At 44.5% G+C, this 22,228-nt stretch overlaps 1 protein-coding gene across 1 annotated transcript in view; it reads right to left on the reverse strand.

Moving 5' to 3' along the window:
• Positions 1 to 21,630, reverse strand: part of KCMF1 (potassium channel modulatory factor 1) — a 71,443-nt gene extending 49,813 nt beyond the window's left edge. The window contains exon 1 of the mRNA XM_081101146.1: positions 21,531 to 21,630. Within this exon, the coding sequence (XP_080957272.1) occupies positions 21,531 to 21,546 (16 nt within the window). The 5' untranslated portion in view covers positions 21,547 to 21,630. The remainder of the gene's footprint in view (positions 1 to 21,530) is intronic.
• Between the last annotated feature and the right edge of the window lie 598 nt (positions 21,631 to 22,228).

Genomic DNA, 22,228 nt, shown 5'->3' on the forward strand with positions numbered 1-22,228 from the left:
CAGATGCCAAATTTCCCATGGCCTCCACTCAAAGGACACTCTTTCTGTTCATGGAATACCCACCCCCCGACACCACCTAGCCAGCAATCTATCAACTCCAAGCTCAAATGCATGACTTCTTTTAGGATGCCTTCATGAATTCACCCATGAAACTGAGAAGCCTCCCACATCTATTCTTTCACTATACCTTTTAAGTATAAACTTCTTATAGTTCTTATTTCACTGTATTATAATCACCTGTCTCATCTCAGAGGGTTGGAACCCTCTTTGTTTTTTTGTCTCCAGTCTCCAACACAATGTCTCCACACAGAAAAGGTATTCACTATATAGTAAGTGAAAGATTAAAGCAGGGGTCAACAAACCATGGCCCACCACCTGTTTTTGTACAGGCTACTAGCTAAGAATACTTTTTAGAAAAGGAAATTCTAAAGAATAATATTCGGTAAGGCCTGAAAATTACATGTAATTCAAATTTCAGTGCCCATAAACAAAGGTTTATTGGATCATAGCCATCCATACTCACCTGTGTATGTTTAGTCTTATGGCAGCTTTCATGCCACAACAGCAGAGTGGGAGAGTTGCAACAGAGACCATATGGCCCACAAAACCGTGAGTGCTATCTAGCTCTGCACAGAAGAAATGTGCTGACCTGTGCATGAAATATAAGTGAACATGGGCTTTGGTTTTTGATTGAATTAATTCAATTCCTGGTTTTACCATTTACTATTTTTATGACCTAGGACAAATAACCTAACCTCTGAGACCCAATTTTTGATTTTGTAAAATGGGAAAACATCTTGCTGTGTTGTTTTAAAATTTTACTAAGCCCTTTGAGGACCCTTGCTGTAGAAACCAGTCTATAAAGGGCCAGGTACAGAGTATGGCCAGGGTCTGAATCACCGCTGTATCATAGATCATGTGACTTTTGGCAAGGTACTTAATTTCTCAGTGCATCAACTTCCTCATTTGTAAAACTGGGATAATAATATGTATCTCAAAGGACAGCTGCAAGAATGAAATGAGTTGGCACATGTGAAATGCTGAACATTTAATGCCTGTCAGGTAGTAAGCACTCAATATATAGTACTACTAGAGGCCTGGTGCACAAAAATTTGTGCGCTTGGCGGGGGGGTGCCCTCAGCCCAGCCTGCGCCCATTCACAGTCCAGGACTCCTTGGGGATGTCCACATGTCGACTTAAGCCCACTCCCCAGGGGATCAGGCCTAAGCTTGCAGTCAGACATCCTTCTAGCAGCCAGGGAACCCTTGGGGATGTCCGACTAAAGGCTTAGGCCCCCAAGGGATCAGGTCTAAACTGTTAGTTGGACATTCTTAGTGCTGCCACAGAGGTGGGAGAGGCTCCTGCCACCACCACTGCGCTGGCCAGCCATGAGCCAGCTTCTGGCTGAGTGGCACTCCCCATATGGAAGTGCACTGACCACCAGGGGGCAGCTCCTGCACTGAGCATCTGCCCCCTGGTGGCCAGTGCACATCATAGCAACCAGTCATTCTGCCATTCAGTCAATGTGCATATTAGCCTTTTATTATTATTATATAGGATGTCCCTATTTCCCCCCTTTTGCCCCCCACTTCTCTCTGGACATCACCATACTGTTGTCTGTGTCCATGGGTTGTGCATATATTTTCTTTGGCTAATCCCTTCTTTAAATTCACTTCTTTAAATTTTTATTTTCAGATAAGAGCTCATAACTGCACTATTATATATTTTCTATTATATCATTTAGAATTAAGATATTTTTTAATTGAACCCTTGTAAATTTTAGCACAATTTAATAAATTATGCTAGAAGCAATTAGGAGATTTTTCATGTAATGCAGATACATTTCAATTATTATTTTATTAATTTTTAATTTTTTAATATTTTAATTTGAAATATCATCATACATGTAAAAACACTATAAAATACTACAGCATATTATATGTACCCTTCACCCAATTTTTAGGTGTTAATAATTTAAACATAACCATTATACAACTAACAGAATTTGGAATATATTTTTCTTATAATCTCTTTAATGTTACTTAGTCCATTTACTTTGTTTTTGTTACTCTTCACCCAAGGATATTTTTCCATTGAATTTTAGAGAGAGTGAAGGCAAAGGGAGAGACACATTGATTGGTTGCCTCCTGCACATGCTTTGATAGGGACTGGGGATCAAGCCAGCAACTGAGGTACATGCCCTTGACTGGAATCGAACCTGGGACCCTTCAGTCCACGGGCTAATGCTTTATCCACTGAGAAAAACAGGCTGCAGCTTAATTCATTTACTTTTAATCTATATGTGTCTTTATATTTAAAGTGGGTTTTGTTTTTGATTCACCCTCATAATCTGTCCTTTAATTGGTGCATTTATGCCACTGACTTTCAGAGTGCTTACTGATAGAATTACTACCATATGAGGCGGCTTCTGGGTCTTCTGGGTCCCACCCTGCCTTGCCTTTTTTTCCTCTTTTTTTTTTAAGACATTTCAATTTATTTAAAAGAAGCCAATATACAGGATATAAAGGGTATGATATTTACAACAGTACAGTAAATAGGTTGGTTTCCCGGTAGGATCCGTAGTCTTTCAGTGAGTATTAACCCTCCTTCCCCTTGATGCTCGACCCAGCTGGCAGACAAACAACAACAGTGGGGTGGGATGGGACTGAAGGATAGAAAGTCTCCGTGAAGGGATTAAAATCACGTAGATGTTAAAATGTCTTGGGGGTGAGGGGTGCCTCTGCCTCATTTCTTTGAGGGCTTGGCAGCAGGAATGCTGAGGGATCTGCCCCAAACTAACACACGGCCCACTCTGAGCCTGTAAATGTTTCACCCATGGAATATTCCCTTCCCGAGAGAATCAGCCCTAATCCCTCAGCCAGGGCCTGGAGGAACAGCCCAGGCCGTGGGCACAGCCAGGACTGCGGACATTTCATGGCCTTTCCACTCCCACTCCAGTTGCTTAACAACTCTGCACTGCTCCCCTCGCCAACCTCCCCCGTCACCCCATCAGGACACCGTGCACAGGAGGGGACACTGGTTTTCCCATGCACATTGGGAACTTGGCTGTTTCTGTTTTCTGGAGTAAAAAGGTTCCTGTGGGTGGGGTAACGTCTCTGCTTGGCAGGAAGTTCTGAAGCAGAGCCACTGACCACACCCACCTTCTCTGAGAATGGAGCAGCTCCTGCCCTCAGAGCTCATCTCTCCAGCAGAACTGAAGGGAAGACCATGTGTCCCCTTCTGTCCCTCACCCTTCACATGCTCAGAACCATCAGCATCTTTCTTCCTAATTCCTATCACTGTATTTCATTAGTTTCATACTGTTTTACTAATCCTGAATCTAAACAGATTGGTTCAAAAGGAGATCCTTCTATTTTTAAAGAAGCTGGGGCTTCAGGGGTGGGGCCTTGCCTTGCAGCGCTGGACCTGCTGATGGGAGGTTCCCAGGCTGTAAGGCAAGACCCACTGCTGGGGCTTTTGGGGGCGGGCCTTGCCTTGCAGCCCCAGACCTGCTGATGGGCGGTTCCCGGGCCGCAAGGCAAGACCTGCTGCTGGGGCTTCTGGGGGCGGGCCTTGCCTTGCACCCTGGATCTGCTGATGGGTGGTTCCCGGGCAGCAAGGCAAGACCTACTGCTGGGGCTTCAGGAGGCGGGCCTTGCGGGCCGGGGAGCTTAGCTAAGAACCCCCTCCCCCTCCTTTGCTCGCCTCGCCTGCCTTCACTCGCTGCTCCTGTCCCGGGATAGCTGGCTTCACTCCATCGCTTGGCGCCTACATATGCAAATTAACCACCATCTTTGTTGGCGGTTAATTTATATATCGCCCTGATTAGCCAATGGTAAGCGTATCGGAGGTACAGTTAATTACCCTATTTGTCTTTTATTAGATAGCGCGCGCGCGCGCGCACACACACACTGAGTGGCCAGATTATGATCACCTGATGTTTGTAGGCAAATTAGCTATAATTTTGCACTGAAGTTGCTAGAGGGTCAGACCATTATAAACAGGGAAGCAGGTTGTTTACCACAACAGTAGAAGTGATATTTTTCTGAAGATATGGGTAAACAACGCGATTTAACAGCCTTTGAATGTGGGAGATACACACACACACACACACACACACACACACACACATACATATACACATTGAATGGCCAAATTAGTAATGACCACCCTATCAGTACTTCATTGGGCCACCTTTTGCCTTCAATATTACGGCGATTCTTCTTGGCATTGACTCCATGAGATGTGGAAAGGTGATGTGAGGAATCTGACACCATGCCTGATGAATAGCACTGTCCAGTTCTGTGAGATTTGATGGTTGTGGAACCAGCTGCCTGATGGCTCTTTTAACTTCATCCCACAAATGCTCAGTTGGATTGAGATCTGGTGATTGTGGAGGCCACCTAAGCAAGGTAAAGTCTCCCTCATGTTCCTGAAACTACTCCTGCACAATACGAGCACCGTGGCATGGCGCATTGTCTTGTTGGAAGACGCCATCTCCATTGGGATATGCCATCAACATGATAGGATGAACTTGATCAGCAACGATACTTAGGTATGTTGTACTATTCAGATGTTGTTCCACACGAATTAAAGGGCCCACATCATGCCAGGAAAACATGCCCCAAACCATAACACTGCCCCCACCAGCTTGAAGAGTTGTACTCATGCATGTGGGGTGCTTGCTTTTCATGCTGTTTCCGCCAAATTCTCACTCTGCCATCTGCATGATGCAACTGGAAACGTGATTCATCGGACCACATGACTTTTTTTCCAATGCTCGACTGTCCAATCCTTGTGTTCCAGTGCAAATTGGAGACGTTTTATCTTGGTAACTGCAGACAGCAAAGGCGTTCGAACAGGCCTTCGGCTTCCATATCCCATACGATGCAGTGTATGGCTAATTTGCCTACAAACGTCAAGTGGTCATAATAATCTGGCCACTTACGTTCAAATATATCCCACGTTCAAAGGTTGTTAAATTGCGTTGTTTACCTATATCTTCAGGGAAAAAAGTCACTTTTACTGTCGTGGTAAACAACCTGCTTCCCTATTTATAATGGTCTGGCCCTCTAGCAACTTCAGCATGAAATTATAGCTAATTTGCCTACAAACGTTAGGTGGTCATAATAATCTGGCCACTCAATGTAGGTCAATATAGCAGACACTTGATTAATATTAGTTTCTCCCCTTCTCACGTCTTCATCTCCTCTACCTTCCATCTCTATTCAAAGAAGGCTTCATCTAGGCAGATGCCGCCGCCCCAGAGCCGCCCATGACCAGTCCTTGGGCTACATCTCCTTCAAAACTGTTTGTAACAAAGTTCCAAAGATAGCAGAAAACTTCCGTGCTCTGAGCACTGGGGAGAAATAAAGGTTCCTGCTTTCACAGAATTATTCCGGGATCTGTGTGCCAGGGTGGTGACTTCACACGCCATCATGGCACAGGCGGCAAGTTCATCTATGGGGAGAAATTTGAGGTTGAGAACTTCATCCTGAAACATACAGGTCCAGGCATCTTGTCCATGGCAAATGCTGGACCCGACACAAACAGTTCCCAGTTTCTCATCTGCGCTGCCAAGACTGAGTGGTTGGATGGCGAGCATGTGGTCTTCGGCCAGGTGAAAGACGGCATGGATACTGTGACAGCCATGGTGCACTTTGGGTCCAGGAATGGCAAGACCAGCAAGAAGATCACACTGCTGACTGTGGACAACTCTAATAAATTTGACTTGTGTTTTATCTTAACCACCAGACCATTTCTTCTGTAGCTCTGGAGAGCACCCTTTCAGCCAGATTTGCTTGGAAAATATATATAAAAGCCTAAGCGACCGGCTGATAGCTATGACACGCACTGACCACTAGGGGAAGAAGTTCAATGCAGGAGCGGAAACCACACGCATGGAAACATGGAACAAACTGATGAATCTCAGAGGGAAGGGAGGAGCAGGGAGGACGGGAAGAGATTAACCAAAGATCTTATATGCATACTACAGGCCCAGTGCACAAATCTGGGGTCCCTCATCCTGGCCTGCGGGGATCAGGCCAAAACTGGCCTGGTGCACGGATCCGTGCATTGGTGGGGGGTCCCTTGGCCTGGCCTGTGCCCTCTCGCAATCCAGGACCCCTCGGGGAATGTCGGAGAGCTGGTTTCGGACCGATCCCCGCAGGCCAGGCCGAGGGACCCCACTGATGCACAAATCCATGCACCGGGCCTTTAGTGTTCTATAATCTTTGTGCTCTTGCCACAGCTCACTGGGTTCCATCATTTCCTTTCCCCTTCCTTCCTAGTCTAGCTGGATTGTAGAGTTAAGTTTGTGATTATGAAATAAAAACTAAACAGTTGTAAAAAAAAGAAAAAAAAGCCTTCATCTAAAGGAGTAAGCCAATATCTGCATGATAAGTGCTGTTAGTGTCTTTGTGGCTTCCAAGTCACTTCACAATCATGTTCTTCTCTTAGCAATCTGATGATCCTTCCTTCTCCAGACACTTTCTTCCTTAGAAATCTAGCCAATCCCAGAATTCAATGTAGGGACTATAAAATTCTTAACTCTAGCTAAGATCTCTCTCCCTTGAGTGGCACTACAGCATTTTGTAACTCTTGATTTCTACCTAATGGCCTACCCTCACTTTAAATTCAAAATGTTAAAAGCTGAAAATTGCTTTACCCCATCTCTCCTCTGGGTAGTTTGTCCTGAAATTATACTTTAGTCCTTGCTCTCTCACATGGAGACCTTATTTCAAGTCATTTTTTTTTGTTTTGTTACCACTGCCATGGACTAATTCAGGCCCTTTTAACTTCAAGTTTATTTCACCAAAAAACCTCTAACTGGACTCCCTGCCATAGGCAATAATCTCTTCTGAACACTCTAATCTTCCTAAAACATACCATTTTTCATCATGACCTTTCTTTGCTTAAAACTTGAGATGCACTGCCCTCTCTTTTCTATCCTATAATCGGTATGGAAAAAGGAAAAGATTCACTTTCGTGTGGCAACCAAAATCCTTTCCTATCTATCTTGCTCCAATCCTCCTTTCTAATCTGATCTCCCACGTTACACATACCATCACTTTGCCCTGGCTGGTGTGGCTCATTTGGTTGAGCATTGTCCCATACACCAAAATGTTGCCAGTTCGATTCCAGGTCAGAGCACATGCTGGGTTGTGGGTTCGGCCCCAGGTTGGGGTGAGTATGAGAGGCAACCTATCAATGTTTCTTTCTCTCTCTAAAAAATCAATAGAAAGAGATTTTTTAAAAAAATACCATCACCTTACATTTATGCAGTGCTTTCTTTAACTTAGAAAACATTTTTACAAGTGCTGGCACTTCATCACCACACACCTTTAGAGTGAGGCAAAACAAGCATTAGTATCCTTCTTTTACAGAAGAAAAAACAGACTTCTAGCACTGAACTAAAGTCAAAACAAAGGGTCCCTGTTCCACTTTCCCCTCGGAATTGTACACAATCAGTCAATCTTTCTAATACCTCACTCCTACCACTAATATATAGGAGTCTTCTGTTCCAGAAACTCTGGTCTCCTTGTCTCATCCACCTATCTCCAACCCACCTCATGTTTTCTTAGCTCTGCACTTTATCTCCCACTATTCTCCCACTTGGTAGACACCTCTGTCCCCAACTCTTGTTATAAAAACAGAAAACGTCTTCAAGTCCTGAGGTTAAATGCCAACTTTTTGGGAATGACTTCTCTGACACCCAAAAAGCATTCTATTCCACTTGCCAACACTATGGAACGTGTAACTGATTTGACACTTATTGCCCCAGTCATACTATAGCTAGTTTATTTTATATGCTTGACCTACCACATCTACTCCAGGAGGAAAAAGTATTAGAGTTTTCTATTTTCCTCACAGTACCTATGACAATACCTTGTCCATAAGGACTCAAAGTTCTGGATTAGACAGCCTAGGACAGTGTCTTCAAATAGCCAGGCACAATTCATGAGTAGAATGAGAAATCAATCTCATCAAGGTCACAACTAGTATTTTTGTTTTTAATAAAACAGAACAGGAAATGGAATGCATCACTCATAATAAAGATGAGTACTGTTTTGTGAAACTTATTTCATTACATATGTATATAACTACTGACATAATATCAAATAGTTTTTGTTAAAATATATTTTTCATTTTTTGTTAGAATATTTTTTCATAGTGAAGATTAGTATTGTTTTGTAAAACTCTTATTTCATTACATATGTATGTAACTACTGACTCATATATTTTTTTTAAGTTTGAAAGCTGCTAATGTAGATGACCCAATTTCTAGGCTCCAGGATTTTACATTCAAACCAGGGAGATATTTTTTCTCAACCAAACTGTATACCCTCCAAAAAAATTCAGTGAAATAGAATACATAGATAGTACATAGGGGCTGAGGGAGACAAAGCTTAAGAGTGATGAGTGTAGGGGGAAGTTTGTAAAAAATGTTTCTTAGAGCTGGGCCAGTGTGGTTGAGTGTCGACCTATGAACCAGAAGGTCATGGTTCAATTCTGGTCAGGGCATACACCCGGGATTGCAGGCTCGATCCCCAGTAGGGAGCATGCAGGAGGCAGCCAGATTCTCTCTCATCATTGATGTTTCTATCTCTCTCTCCCTCTCCCTTCCTCTCTGAAATCAACAAATATATTTTTTTAAAAAAAATGTTTCTTAGAGATGTTGAAATATGCTACAAGGTATTTAGTTTCCAGACTCTACCATTTATTTAGCCAAAAAGACCACTATATAGAAGGGTTTCCAAAATTTTCTCAAAGCACTGACACTTAAGCCTAGTGCTCACCGCTGCCTACAATATAAGAGGATGCAGGATCTGGCCCCCACTATCCCAGCCTCAGTTCCTACCTCCTTTCCCCCTCAATCACTTTCTTCCTTGGCCTCATTGCTATTCCCAGACATTCCAAGTTTCAGGGCCTCTGCACTTGCTGTACATTCAGACATATCCTACCTTCCTCCTTTAAATATCCTTCTCTGTTAATGTCCCATCTTCAGAAAGGCCCTCCATGTCCACCATATATAAAGTAGGCCCCCCTTCCCTAGTCCCTGAACCTGCTGTATGGTTTTTCATAACACTTGCCACCTCTTAACACTCTACTGCATATTTATTCCTCCACTAGAGGCCCATTGCACAAAATTTGTGCGTGGGGGGGGGGGGGGGAGGGGGTGTTCCCTCAGCCCAGCCTGTACCCACTCCAATCAGGGACCCCTCTCACTATCTGAAACCGCTGGCTCCTAACCACTCTCACCTGCCTGCCTGCCTGCTTGCCCCTAACCCTTCTGCCTGCCTGCCTGCCTGCCTGGTAGCCCCTAACCTCTCTGCCTGCCTGCCTGCCAGCCTGGTTGTCCCCGACTGCCCTCCCCTGCCGGCCTGATCTCTCATCCCTAACTGCTCTCCCTTGCTGGCCTGATCTCACTCCCAACTGCCCTCCTCTGCCGGCCAATTTGGTTCTGACTGGTCAATTTCTATGCCAGTCAGTGTCAAAAGCTCCACCTCCTAGGCAGCCATTGGCTCCTCACAGCTGACCCAGATTTGGTTCTGATTGGTCAGTTTCTATGCCAGTCAGCGTCTCTGGGCCTATCAACGGGGCCTGACCAGAAAGGTGGGGCTGATCAGCAGCCCCCATGGAGGCCTGGAGAGAAATGGAGGCGCGGCTGTTGGCCAGGCTGGAAGAGAAAGAGAGGCTAGTTCTGATCAACGGCTGCCACAGAGGCTACGGATCAGACCCTGCCTCTATCTCTGGGCCTGATCCGCAGCACCCTAGGCCAGCGGTTCTCAACCTGTGGGTCGCGACCCCTTTGGCAGTCGAACGACCCTTTTACAGGGGTCGCCTAAGACCATCCTGCTTATCAGATATTTACATTACGATTCATAACAGTAGTAACATTACAGTTATGAAGTAGCAACGAAAATAATTTTATGGCTGGGTCACAACATGAGGAACTGTATTTAAAGGGCCAGAAGGTTGAGAACCACTGCCCTAGGCAGTCAGTGCTGGGTCTGGTCGAGCCTTCGGTTGTAACGAACCCCTGGCTCTTTATTATATAGATGGGCTATCCCCAGGATCCACAAACTTTTTCTGTAAAGAGCCAGATAATACATATTTTCAGCTTTCTCTGTCACAGTTACTCAACTCTGCCACTCTAGTGCAAAACCAGCTTTGACAATATGTAAATGAGCAGATGTGGCTGTGCTCCAATAAAACTTTATTTACAAAAACAGGTAGCCCTGGCCAGGTGTCTCAGTTGGTTGGAGTCATTCAGTACACCAAAAGGTTGTGGGGTCCAGTTCCTAGTCAGGGTGCACACAGGAGGCAACAGATCAATGTTTCTCTATCACATCAACGTTTCTCACTCTCCTTTCCTCTCTAAAATCAATAAAAAAACACACAAACATATCCTTGGGTGAGCATTAAAACAAACTAAAAAACAACAAAACAGGTAGCCAGCTGGATTTGGCTACACTCCTTCTAATAAAAAGTGACTGTCACAAGGACAAGGATCTTCTCTGGCCCCAAGTACACTTTTGATAAATGTCTGTTGAGTAAATAGATAGCACTAGTCTGGAGTCCGGAGTTACAATCTTCTTCTACCTCCAAATAACATGCTGTTCAAGAAGAATGAGGACAAGGTCAGCAGCTTCATTTCCATTTAGTAGTAGCACATCATGAAAGACGGTTGTACACTCAGTGTGCTCGTCAACAGCAGTGACCGTCTCACACACAAATGCCTTTGGTCACAACTGGGACCTGAGAACATGTTAAAACAGACTGCTGGGCTTCACTCACAGAAGTGCCAATTCAGTATGTTTAGGGTACTGTCCAAGAATCCGTCTTTCCAACAAGTGCCCAGATGATGCTGATACTGCTGGTCCTGAGTCACACTTTGAGAACCACCGGATGAGAGTACCTAAATACTAGAGTACTAACATTTTTATACTGTTTTTGTTGTTGTTGGTTACAAATCCCTTTATTTTCATATGACTTACATGTAAATCTTAATTGATATAAATGCTCTTCAATCTGAACAGCCTACAAAGTGATCAGAACTTATATACATTTATAGATGTCTATAAAGTGGGATTCTATTGTAATGGTAACTAAAGTAGATTAAAAAATAATTTTAAGGTGAAAAAGTAAGGAAAAATCTAGGTTCCTAGAAGAGAAATTTAAGAAGCAGAAATCCAGAATGTTAATGAATAGACCAGTAAGGATATGGCAATACTGCATCAAAATGTACATACAGCCTTGCTGGTTTGGCTCGGTGGACAGAGTGTCGGCCTGTGGACTGAAGGGTCCCGGGTTTGATTCCGGTCAAGGGCATATGCCCAGGTTGTGGGTTTAATCCCCAGTAGAGGACATGCAGGAGGCAGTCGATCAATGATTCTCTCTCATCATTGATGTTCCTATCTCTCTCTGACCTTTCCCTTCCTCTCTGAAATCAATTAAAAAAATGTATATTTTAAAAAAATGTACATACAGCCTGGCCAGCGTGGCTCAGTGGTTGAGCACCAACCTATGACCCAGGAGGTCACAGTTTAATTCCCAGTAAGGGTACATGTCCAGATTGCGAGCTCGATCCCCAGTGTGGCGCGTGCAGGAGGCAGCTGATCAATGATTATCTCTCATCATTGATGTTTCTATCTCTCTCCCTTCCTGTCTGAAATCAATAAAGATTTATTTTTTAAATGTACCTACAGAAAATACACCATATAATCAACCATGAATTAGCAGATTCCCAATGCACAAGTCTAAAGACGATTTTCAGCTAAGATCAAATATTTTTGGTGAGAGATTAAATAAAGATGATGTGGTACATATACACAATAGAATATTACTTGGCCATAAAAATGGTATCTTATAATTTGCAACAACATGGATGGACCTAGAGGGTATTATGCTAAGTGAATAAATCAGACAGAGAAAGACCAATAATATATGGTTTCACTTCATATATGTGAAATGTAATAAACAAATAAGCAGAACAGAAACAGACTCACAGATATAGAGAACAAACGGATGGTTGCCGGAGTGGAGGGGGATTATTGAGGGGCTGGGTGAAAAAAGTGAAGGGACTAAGAAGTACAAATTGGCAGTTACAAAAGTCATGGGGATGTTAAGTATAGCACAGGGAATATAGTAAATAATATTTTAGTAACATGGTACCAGATGGGTACTAGACTTATCCCACGGATCATTTTGTAAGTTATATATATGGCTAACCACTATGCTGTACAACTAAAACTGATATAATATTGAATGTCAACTGTAATTGAAAAAGAAAAGTATTTTGGTAAAAATTTAGCATCTGAATTAAACTGTGCTAAGCGTAAAATATGCATCAACTTTGTAAAGAAAAGACTGTAAAAATATCTCATTAACAAAGTTTATGTTGATTACACATGAAAATGTTATTTTGGATATACTGGGCTAAAGTATTAAATTATTAAAATTAATTGTACCTTCTCAGTTGTTACTGTGGCTACTAGAGAGTTAAAATTACATGTGACTTGCACTAGATTTCCATTGGAAGGTGACATAGTGTACCCCAATTCTGCAAATAGCTTTGCTATCTCCTCCCCCTTTGGGTGATTTCTATAAAGCTTGTAGAAACTGTTATGGAGCAATGAATGAACATGAAGATATGAGCATGTCTAACATGGACTGAAGATCTTTGACCTTGGCCTAATGTAGGAACACCACAGGTCAAGTGCTCATCCATTGTCACTTGATGTTCAATCACCATACTAGTATTTCCTAGGGAAGATTAGTCCTCCCCCACTACCCACCATTCTGTATATCCATGTCAATAGCTATACAAACATACTGCAGTTTACATTCATTTTGAATTGCAACTGAATGTATCAGAATCACTAGTAGTGTTCATAAAGCTGAACATAACATCTCTGACTATAAAAATTACCTGGTTCCCAGCACCCTACCACCCCCAGCACCCAGCATGTTATTTCCTTCTTACTGAAAGAGACACATCTGTAACAATTCCTGTAATCCCTCCGTTTTACTAGTACTTCAATACCCTTAACTCTGACTTTAGAAAGCTTTGCACTGGCTTGTACTGCCTCACTTCTACAGCCACAGAGGAAGGCCCCCAAAGGAGGACACTGACACAGGTTAAAAAAGAATAGCAGAAGTAGGGTCTAGTTACCCAAGCTGCTAAATAACCACTGCAAAAAACTACACTGAATAGAAAAATTAAACATTTCACCCCGAGTTCTCTTCTCTCCAAGTATAAAAAAGATACAAACCTATAAGGAATAATCTATTTGAACATATTTTTAACATATGCAGACAGATGTGTTTTGAGACTTCCATAGTCTAAGGGCAATACTGTTATGGAGAGAAATGCACTGCTGGGTGGAATTAGAAATAACTGTTAAATAAAAATAAGCTTTAAAAAAAAGGAGGGGGTTGCAAATAATGCCAAAAGATTAAAATACTTATATGATTCCCCTGGCTGGTTTGGCTCAGTGGACAGAGCATTGGCCTGCGGACTGAAGGGTCCCAGGTTCGATTCCAGTCAAGGGCATGTACCTTGGTTGCGGGCACATCCCCAGTAGGAGATGTGCAGGAGGCAGCTGATCGATGTTTCTAACTCTGTATCTCCCTTCCTCTCTGTAAGAAATCAATAATATATATATATACATACATATATATATGTGTGTGTGTGTGTGTGTGTGTGTGTGTGTGTGTGTATAACTTATATGATTTAGTTACCTTGTCACAAAGTATAAACTTTAAGGACTAATTCCAGCACACTGGAAAAGACCACAGCCCATACAACAGGAAAGCATGTAAATCCCAAACATGTGTTTCAAACCACTGAATGTTATCATCCTGCACAGGGTCAACAACTTGTGGCCAGCTCTGGAGATGACTCTTGAGTGCTACTCAAGTAGGTAGTCCATAAATATTCACTGGATGAATGACCGAATGAACCAGAAAACTCAGGCACACGGTACAATTACTATGCAGAACCCACAGCCAGTTAATCTGAAACCAGAGCCAGGAGTAGCTAGAACAAAGCATACCCTGAGTCTAGTCCCTGGCCATTCCCCCACAAGCCAGCTCTCTTAAGTTATTTTTGCTCTATGTAGTTTATTCATCTCATCTTACTTTTATTGTAAGCCTTCTTTCCCACAATATCCCTTCCTTTTAACCAGCTTCCCCAGATAAAAACAGAGGAGAGCATTTTCCAGTCTCATCATTTTTTAGACAAGTATTACCATCTCTAACAATCACCCACAAATGTGCAGTGGACCTCCCAAAGGTCAGACACCATGCTAAGGGGTAAGGTAAAAGGTATGTAACACTATACCTACCCCTCAGTAGCCTGTGCGGAGGCAGACAGACAAGTAAACAATGCTAGTTTAAAAAAAAAAAATGCCTGGAGAATAAGGCAGGAGCGCCACTGGATGGACCCTTAACTTTGCTAGTTGGGAGGGGAGGGTGATAGGCTTAGAGGAACAATTAAAAAAGAAATCAAAACTAAAAAATAAATTATCATCGAAATGCCTGACTGTTGTGATAGTCAAAGCATCAAGTTAGCACTCTAAAGTGACTCTTCTAATGAAAATCCTCTTATTCTGGAAAGAGTTGAAGTTCCTGACACTGGCACTGAGTACTACCAAGAGAGGAAAACCCCCTACACAATTCAGCAGAAGATAATGCAAACCAAATCAGTCATATCAAGAGCCTTTACCCACTCCTTGTCGTCCCTCCTGGCTGAAGGTGACTAGACTGACCCACTCTTGTGAGTGTTGGTTTTTCTAGCAGCACTGCTGGATTTGCAGGATCCATCCATTCGTTCTCCCTGACACCCCTGTGGCCACTGGCCCCGCTGCTGGACTGCTGGTTGGAACGGTGGTCATGGAAGAGATAAACTGATGGACCCACACTCTGCTGTGTTACTATTCAAAAAGACAACAAAAACATGATTCACAAACACCATGGGAACGCATGAGAAAGGTAGAAGGGATGGCACCATGGAAATCGCCTCACAAGGCAATTCATCTTCTCCTGGTTTCACAGGACACTGAGTTTTCATCTCCTGGCACCAACACTCAGGACGTTTCATGAGGCATGAATTGGTTTGTTTCTGACTGTGGCTACAGATCATTTCCAAGCTTCATGTCCACCTTGCCTTTCCTCTACCATCACCCTCCAGGCCTCTTGTCGTTTACCACCCCAAGAACACCCTCTTTTCTTCACCACTTCCTTCCTTACCATAGAATCAAGGTAATAATATGTTCCCTTAGGAAACTGTCTGCCTTATCCCTTTATCTTTCACATGAATCAGGACATGGCTTATTTTAAAAATTAAAGTATTTATACAGATCAGAGCATATTTTTTTAAATGCTCTGATCTGTATAATTAAGGGGCTCTTGGCTTAATTTTAATGAATAACTTCAGTGAGTGAAAAAAATATATTATTTTAAGGAAATGAAAAACATCATGGCTCCTGGCACAACACTGAAATTAATCTTTTATAAATAAATATTTTAATTATGAACAGCACTCTAGTTTTAACTTTTATGAATATGAATTGTAGGAAATGTTTCCTTTTGAGTCTATATTTATGCCAAAAGCAGTATTTATAATGTAATTAAAAAAACACTATTTCTAGAATAATCCAACGATGCCTTAACTTTCACTAAAAACAACTTTTGGAACCTCCATTTAAAAAACGCAAACAGCCCCGGCTGGATGGCGTAATTGGTTGGAGCGTAGTCCGGTACACCAAAAAGGTTGCTGGTTCGATCCCAGGTCAAGGCAAGTATGGGAGGCAACGGATTAACGTTTTTCTCTCTCATCCCTCTTCCTCTCCCCCTAAAATTAAAAAAACAAAAACAAAAAAACGCCACATATCCTTAGGTCAGGATTAAAAACAAAACCCACCAAACTTCAGCAAATGTATATAGATGCTATAGAGCTGATGACTCATAAATGCATGGATTTTTTTTAAAACACTGCAAGGCTAATATGAAGGAACTTGTTTGGTCATTTCATATCAGAAGTTTCCTAAGTTTCTACTGTGAAAAAATATTGACTCTTTAAACAAGTTTGCTGTTAATACAGCTTAAGATTCTAAAACTAAAAGGAATTTCTTCCAAATTAAATCTCCAATTTAAAGGAGAGTAAAGTTATATTTTATTGCAATAAAACACAAATGTCAATACAGGAAAAATGGGCTTCAAAATCTACTTTATATGAAATCAAGAATCAAAACTCCAGAAATTAAAATATTTACATTCTTCTCTTTCTTTTATTGAAAGTCAAGGTAAATATAATTCATGATGTATTGAAATTGAAAAAGTATAAGAATGTCATAATCCTTTATAGATCACAGTTAAAGTAAAATAAACTGACTGACATGATAAAGATCTTTTCACTGGGAGTTAATTTTACTTTGCTACAGGAAGGCAAAAGTCACCACATTAAAATCACATGTTAATTACCAATCTTGTCTTTGTAATCCCCAAATTCTGAAAACAAAATTATTGCAATTCACTCTGGAATTGTTTATATATGTGTTTTTAGTGTCAGACAATTTTTAGAAAAGAGAAAATCTGAATCTACTAACAGAAGAATGGTACAATTTAAAAAAAAAATGGTACAACTTTCAGAAATTAGACTAATGGCCTGCCCACTCTTATACTTTACATTTAAAAAATAAACAGTATCACAAATGCTTCTGAGAACAAAACAATATGATCACCTGTCCATTTATCCACTATCATTTTTACATGTGGAAATCTTCAAAGCTAGGGAAAGCATAAATCAAGTAAAGACAAGGACTGTATTTGAAATATCAATTTTATCCAAATCCAAGAGTAATCCACAAAAAGTTAAGAAAGCACTCAAGAAAAAAAAAAACATTAGCTCTGGCCAATGTGGCCCAGTTAGTTGAGCATCGTCCTATGCACCACAAGTTGGCAAGTTCAATTCCTGGTTAGGGCATGGAAAGGAGGCAGGCAATCAATGTTTCTCTCTCCCACTTTCCCTTCCTCTCTTTCTCTCTCAAATCATAAAAAGTTTTAAAGAAAAAGTGTTAGAAATTACAATAGATTGCCTCTGAAATTGGACAAAATTATGAAGAAAAACGGTAATTATTGTCATCAACTTGTCCTTTTCTTATGGCATGTCTCACACTGTGCTACAGTTAAGGTAAGGAGCTGTGTCTCATTTGTCCTCACATTCCTTGGTATCTAGCAAAGTGCCCAATACATAGTAGCAACTGAAAAAAGGTTGAATGACTTAAGACAATAAGTGTATTCCTAACTCTGGGTAATCAATTAGGTTCCAATTCATGCAAGTTCATAACTTCATTTTAGCTAATAAGTACTTAGATGTGTTGTACGTGGAGAAATATTAAATGATACTTACAAATAAAATAGAAAATAATTGTTTTCACCAGGTGTAACATGGTATTTGTATAGTGAACATTAAGTAATTGGGCACTTACGTTGTAAAATGTTAACAACATTAAAAAATGAATTAAAACAGACCCTGGGCTTCTAGTTTGGGTTAGTCATAATGGGCAAGCAGGGGACAATGTAGAGTCCTGCCAGCCCCATTCAGGTTCTGGAAAGGTGAGGAGTCTGTTTTCACACCTGGGAACCATTACTTCTATCCCAATCTGCATAGTGCCGCTGGAAACTGAGGTACAGAACGGGTTTGGCCCATAGATGCAGTCCCCATTATCCCAAAGGAAATGATGGAATACAAAATTCCATTTCCATAAACTCTTTAAAGCTTTACTGTAGTCTAGAGCAAAAGAAGGCAAATTATAGCCCTGGGCCAAACTGGGCCAAATTCAGCCACCTTCTATGTTTGTAAGGTCTACAAGCCAAGAATGGTTTTTACATTTTTAAATGGTAAACCTAAGAGTCTTATTCCATGACACATGAAAAGTATATGAAATTCAAATGTCAGTCTATAAATAAAAGTTTTAATTAGGACATGGTCGTGCTCATTCATTTACATGTTGTCTATAGCTGCATTAACACTACAATGGCAGAGCTGACCTCATGGCTTACCAAACTACAATATTTACTACCTGCCCCTTTTCAGAAGACGTATGCTGACCCCTGAGCTATCGGCTAACACGTTCTATGCTCCTGGCTGCTTCTCCTTTCTCAGAGGTAGTCAGTTCACTGCTTCACAAGGTGGAGAGTCTAAGCTTGACAGACGTTCATCTTGGAGCTGTGTTGTCCAAAGTTACATCTTACATATAGATACTATATTAGTGCAACTCATTAAGGTGGACACAAAGACAAAGTAACAAATTACATGCATACAGAAGGTACTGAAAAGGAAACAATGCAAGTACATTACGGCAGCACAGTTCAGATCTTTCAGACTACTACATCCAGTTCTGGGATACACTAGTGAAAGGAAACAAGAACTACAGAGAATCTGAAGGTGGACAGATGAGTACCACTAAAATGCTAAAAGAAATGGGATTTGCCCGGCTGGCGTGGCTCAGTGGCTGAGCTTCAATCTATGAACCAGGAGGTCACGGTTTGATTCCCCGTCAGGGCACATGCCTGGGCTGCAGTTGCAGGCTCGATCCCAGTGTGGGACTTTCAGGAAACAGCCGATCAATAATTCTCTATCATCACTGATGTTTCTATCTCTCTCTCCCTCTTCTTTCCTCTCTGAAATTAGTAAAAATATATTTAAAAGAAATGGGATTAGTAGGTCCAAAGAGAAAGGTAAAAAAAGCTAGAATAGTAAGGTGTCAAACTGTATTCATTGTTAGGTTAAATTCCTAATGATGAAAGTAATGGCAACCTGAACTAATATTCCACAAAACATCTAAATGAATTAAATGTGATTCTTCATCAGACTGTCATTCCTGCCTTAGCCCCTTAAACATAAACTAGACCAGTGATGGCAAACCTGTGACACGTGTGTCAGAGGTGACACACGAACTCATTTTTTTGGTTGATTTTTCTTTGTTAAATGGCATTTAAATATATAAAATAAATATCAAAAATATAAGTCTTTGTTTTACTATGGTTGCAAATATCAAAAAATTTCTATAGGTGACACGGCACCAGAGTTAAGTTAGGGTTTTTCAAAATGCTGACACGCCGAGCTCAAAAGGTTCGCCATCACTGAACTAGACCCTTAAAAGATAATAACTTGTTAAATATTGTACTACAGTCTTCAACTGATGTATAAGAATGTTCCTTTTTCAGAAGTATCTGGTGTTATGTAAGTTACCAGAAAAGGTGTGCTATTAATGTCCTAAGGTTCAGTAATATTCAACAACTAAAAAGTATTCTAAGTTTCAAAGCCACAGGCTTTTCCATAGGGCCAAGTAGGGGAAGATGGGCTTAGATTACAGATTTGTTACCCTCAGGAATACTGGCACTGTGGGATTTTAATTACGCTAAAACAGAGATTTTTAACCTTTTTCAACTCATGGCACACACAAACTAATTACTAAAATGTGGGGAACACTAAAAAATATTTTTGCCACTCTGACGACCAAAAAAAAAATAAGGGTATAATTTTTGATTCATTCACACCAGACAGCTACTGTTGTGCTGGGTACGGTCAGTTTTGTATTTGATAATCTAAGGGGAAAGAGACCAGTGCCCCCTGACTAGTCAGATACCGCATGTTCCAAACATTCTTGCAGCACACCGGTTGAAGATCAGTGCTCTACAAGATTACTGTGGATAAAGGAATCCTCCCAGGATGCTCCTCAGTTTGAAGGGCTGCCTGGAACTACCTGCGTGTCCTCCTGACGCGAGGAGAAGGTCGCAACCTCCAGTTCTCCCACTGCTTTGATACCATAATGTTAACTCTCCCAGTTCTTACCCGTAAGAGGGGCCTGGAGCTATTGCTCAAAGTACTTTTGTCTTGAAGGTGGTCAACGTACACACAAGTAGAGTCTAATGTAAACTTTAATATCCCAAATTAAAATCTGATTAGAACTTTAATTACAATTTCCTGTAAGTTGCAGACAGGGCATCTATTTCCAATAAGTGTGTGTGAGGGGGGGGGGGGGGAATCAGGTATTGTTCCAAAGTATTTCTATGAGCCTAAGTGCATTATTATTTCAAAATGTCCACGGCTGTACACAGTAAGTGCAAAATAAGTGCATTATATTTCCAATTCACCTTGGACATTCAAAAATACAGAATCCTTGAACACATTCTTCGAGTCAATCTCAACACTGCAATTAGTAATGCGATTTCGGCTCTCAATATCATTTTCATCAGTTGAGTTTTTTCAACCTCAAAATTCTAAGGCCTGCATTTCCCCCGCGAATACCCTTCCAACGGGTGCGAAGCGCACACTGACCTGACTCCCCGAACTTCCTCGGCTCCCACCGCCGTCACTGACCTGACTCCCCGAACTTCCTCGGCTCCCACCGCCGTCACCTGCCCGCCCAGGGTTTAGACCCAGGAGGACCTGTACTTTCCAGCCACTTCTACAATGTTGCACTGGCCTGACCAGGACCCAGTATCCGCCAAGCCTCTCAATACTTTTTATTTCAAGACCTGTGGCAGGGAAACAAAGAGAACGCGACCCCCTCCCCCTGTGCTAAACCATATGGCAGTAAACTGAAGTTAACTTATTTTTTTTTTTTTTACCAGCACAACGCCTATCCATGTGCCCTGGGCATGTTGCTCTTTGTGCCCTGGGCCTGGGCGAAAGCCGTCGACTTACTTACAACTGCGCCGGGATCCTGTTTTTAAGTCTCAAAACCAAGCCCCCAAGGCCCCCCGGCCAGGAAGCGCCCGCACCGGGTCATTTACCAAAACCCGGGTCCGGGGGGTGGTGCACGCCGGCCGCGGGCCCGGCCGCGGGAGCCGGTCCGTCGGACCTGGTGACGGGGCAGGGAGTTTGCTCGCCGCGGCCGGGCCAGACCCGCCCGGGGAACGGGGTTACCCGAGCTCCGGGCCGCGCCGAGGCCTAGCCGCGAGGCGGGCGGCGGGGCTCCCCGTCCCCGGCCGCGGCTTCTTCCCGCCGCCCCGCGGCCTCCCGCAGGCAGGGCCCTCCGCCGTCGTCTCCCGGCGACCGGACGCGCCCGCCGATCCCGGGCCGGCTCCTCCGGCTCCCGCCTCCGCCGGTGGCCTGCTCGGCGGCCGCGCCGGGCCCTTCCGGGGTGGCGGGCGCACTAGGCCGCGGCGGGGCCCACGGCTCCGGGATCGGCCGGGCGGCCCGCGGCGTCCGGTATCCGTCCCCGGCGCCGGGCCCCCGCCGGTAACGGGCCCCGCCGCCTCCCCTCCCCCTCCCCATGACAGTGCAAAGCCTCCGCCGGCCCGCCGCCCCGCCTCCGGCTCCGGGCCCAGCTCGGGGCCGGGCCGCGGCGGCCACCGCGGCGGCGCCGGGCTCTCCGCCGGCCTCGCTCGCTCCCGGGCCCGGCGTTTCGGGGCCGGTTCGGCCCGGCCGACGTCCCCGCCGCCTCCGGCCGCCCCCCGCGGCGCGCGGCCCGGGAGGGTAGGCCGAGGCCCGGCGGGGGAGGGGGGGCGCTCACCTTCATGTCGGGACATCCTAGTTGAGACGGCGGCGGCGCGGCCTCCGGGCTCCGGCTGCAGTGTCCCCCGCGGGGTCCCGGTGCCCGCGCCGGCGGCCGACTCCCACTCGTCTCCCGGGCTCGGCCGCGGGGGCGGGGTGGGCAGGAGCGCTCCGGCGGCGGCGGCGGGGAGGCGGCGCGGGGCGGGAACGGGGCCGGGCCTGGCCGGGGCTGCGCTCCAGGAGGCGGGTCCGACGCCGCGACTCCCCCGGCGCCCGCCGTGACTCGGTCACTCTCGGGCCGCCGGCTCCCGGCTGCGGCGCCGCGCTCCTGAAATCCCGCTCCTCCCCTTCCCCGGCCCGCCCCCCGCCCTCTCCCCGCTCCCGGCCGCCGCCTCCGCCTCCTCTTCCTCCTCCTCCGCCTCCTTCCGCCGCCCGCACGGCGGCCCCGCCTCTCGCTGCCCGCGCGGGGCCCAGCCACCCGGAGGCCGCGCGGCCCGAGGGCGCGGCGGGGGCGGGGGCGGCGGCGGCGGCAGCGGCGGGGGCGCGGGCCCGCGCTGGCCGGCAGCTCGCGGTGGGGCCTCGAGCCCGGCCTCGCTCCGGCCGCCGCGCCGCGCCGCGCTGAGGGAGGAAGAGGAAGTGAGGCGCCCGCGTGGCCCGGGCCACGGCCTGCCGGGCCGCCCTGAGCCCCTCCGGGGCCGGGCGGGGGGCGCCCTCGCT

The sequence above is a fragment of the Myotis nattereri genome (genome assembly GCF_964212035.1).
Source record: "Myotis nattereri genome assembly, chromosome: 10".
Lineage (NCBI taxonomy): Eukaryota > Metazoa > Chordata > Mammalia > Chiroptera > Vespertilionidae > Myotis > Myotis nattereri.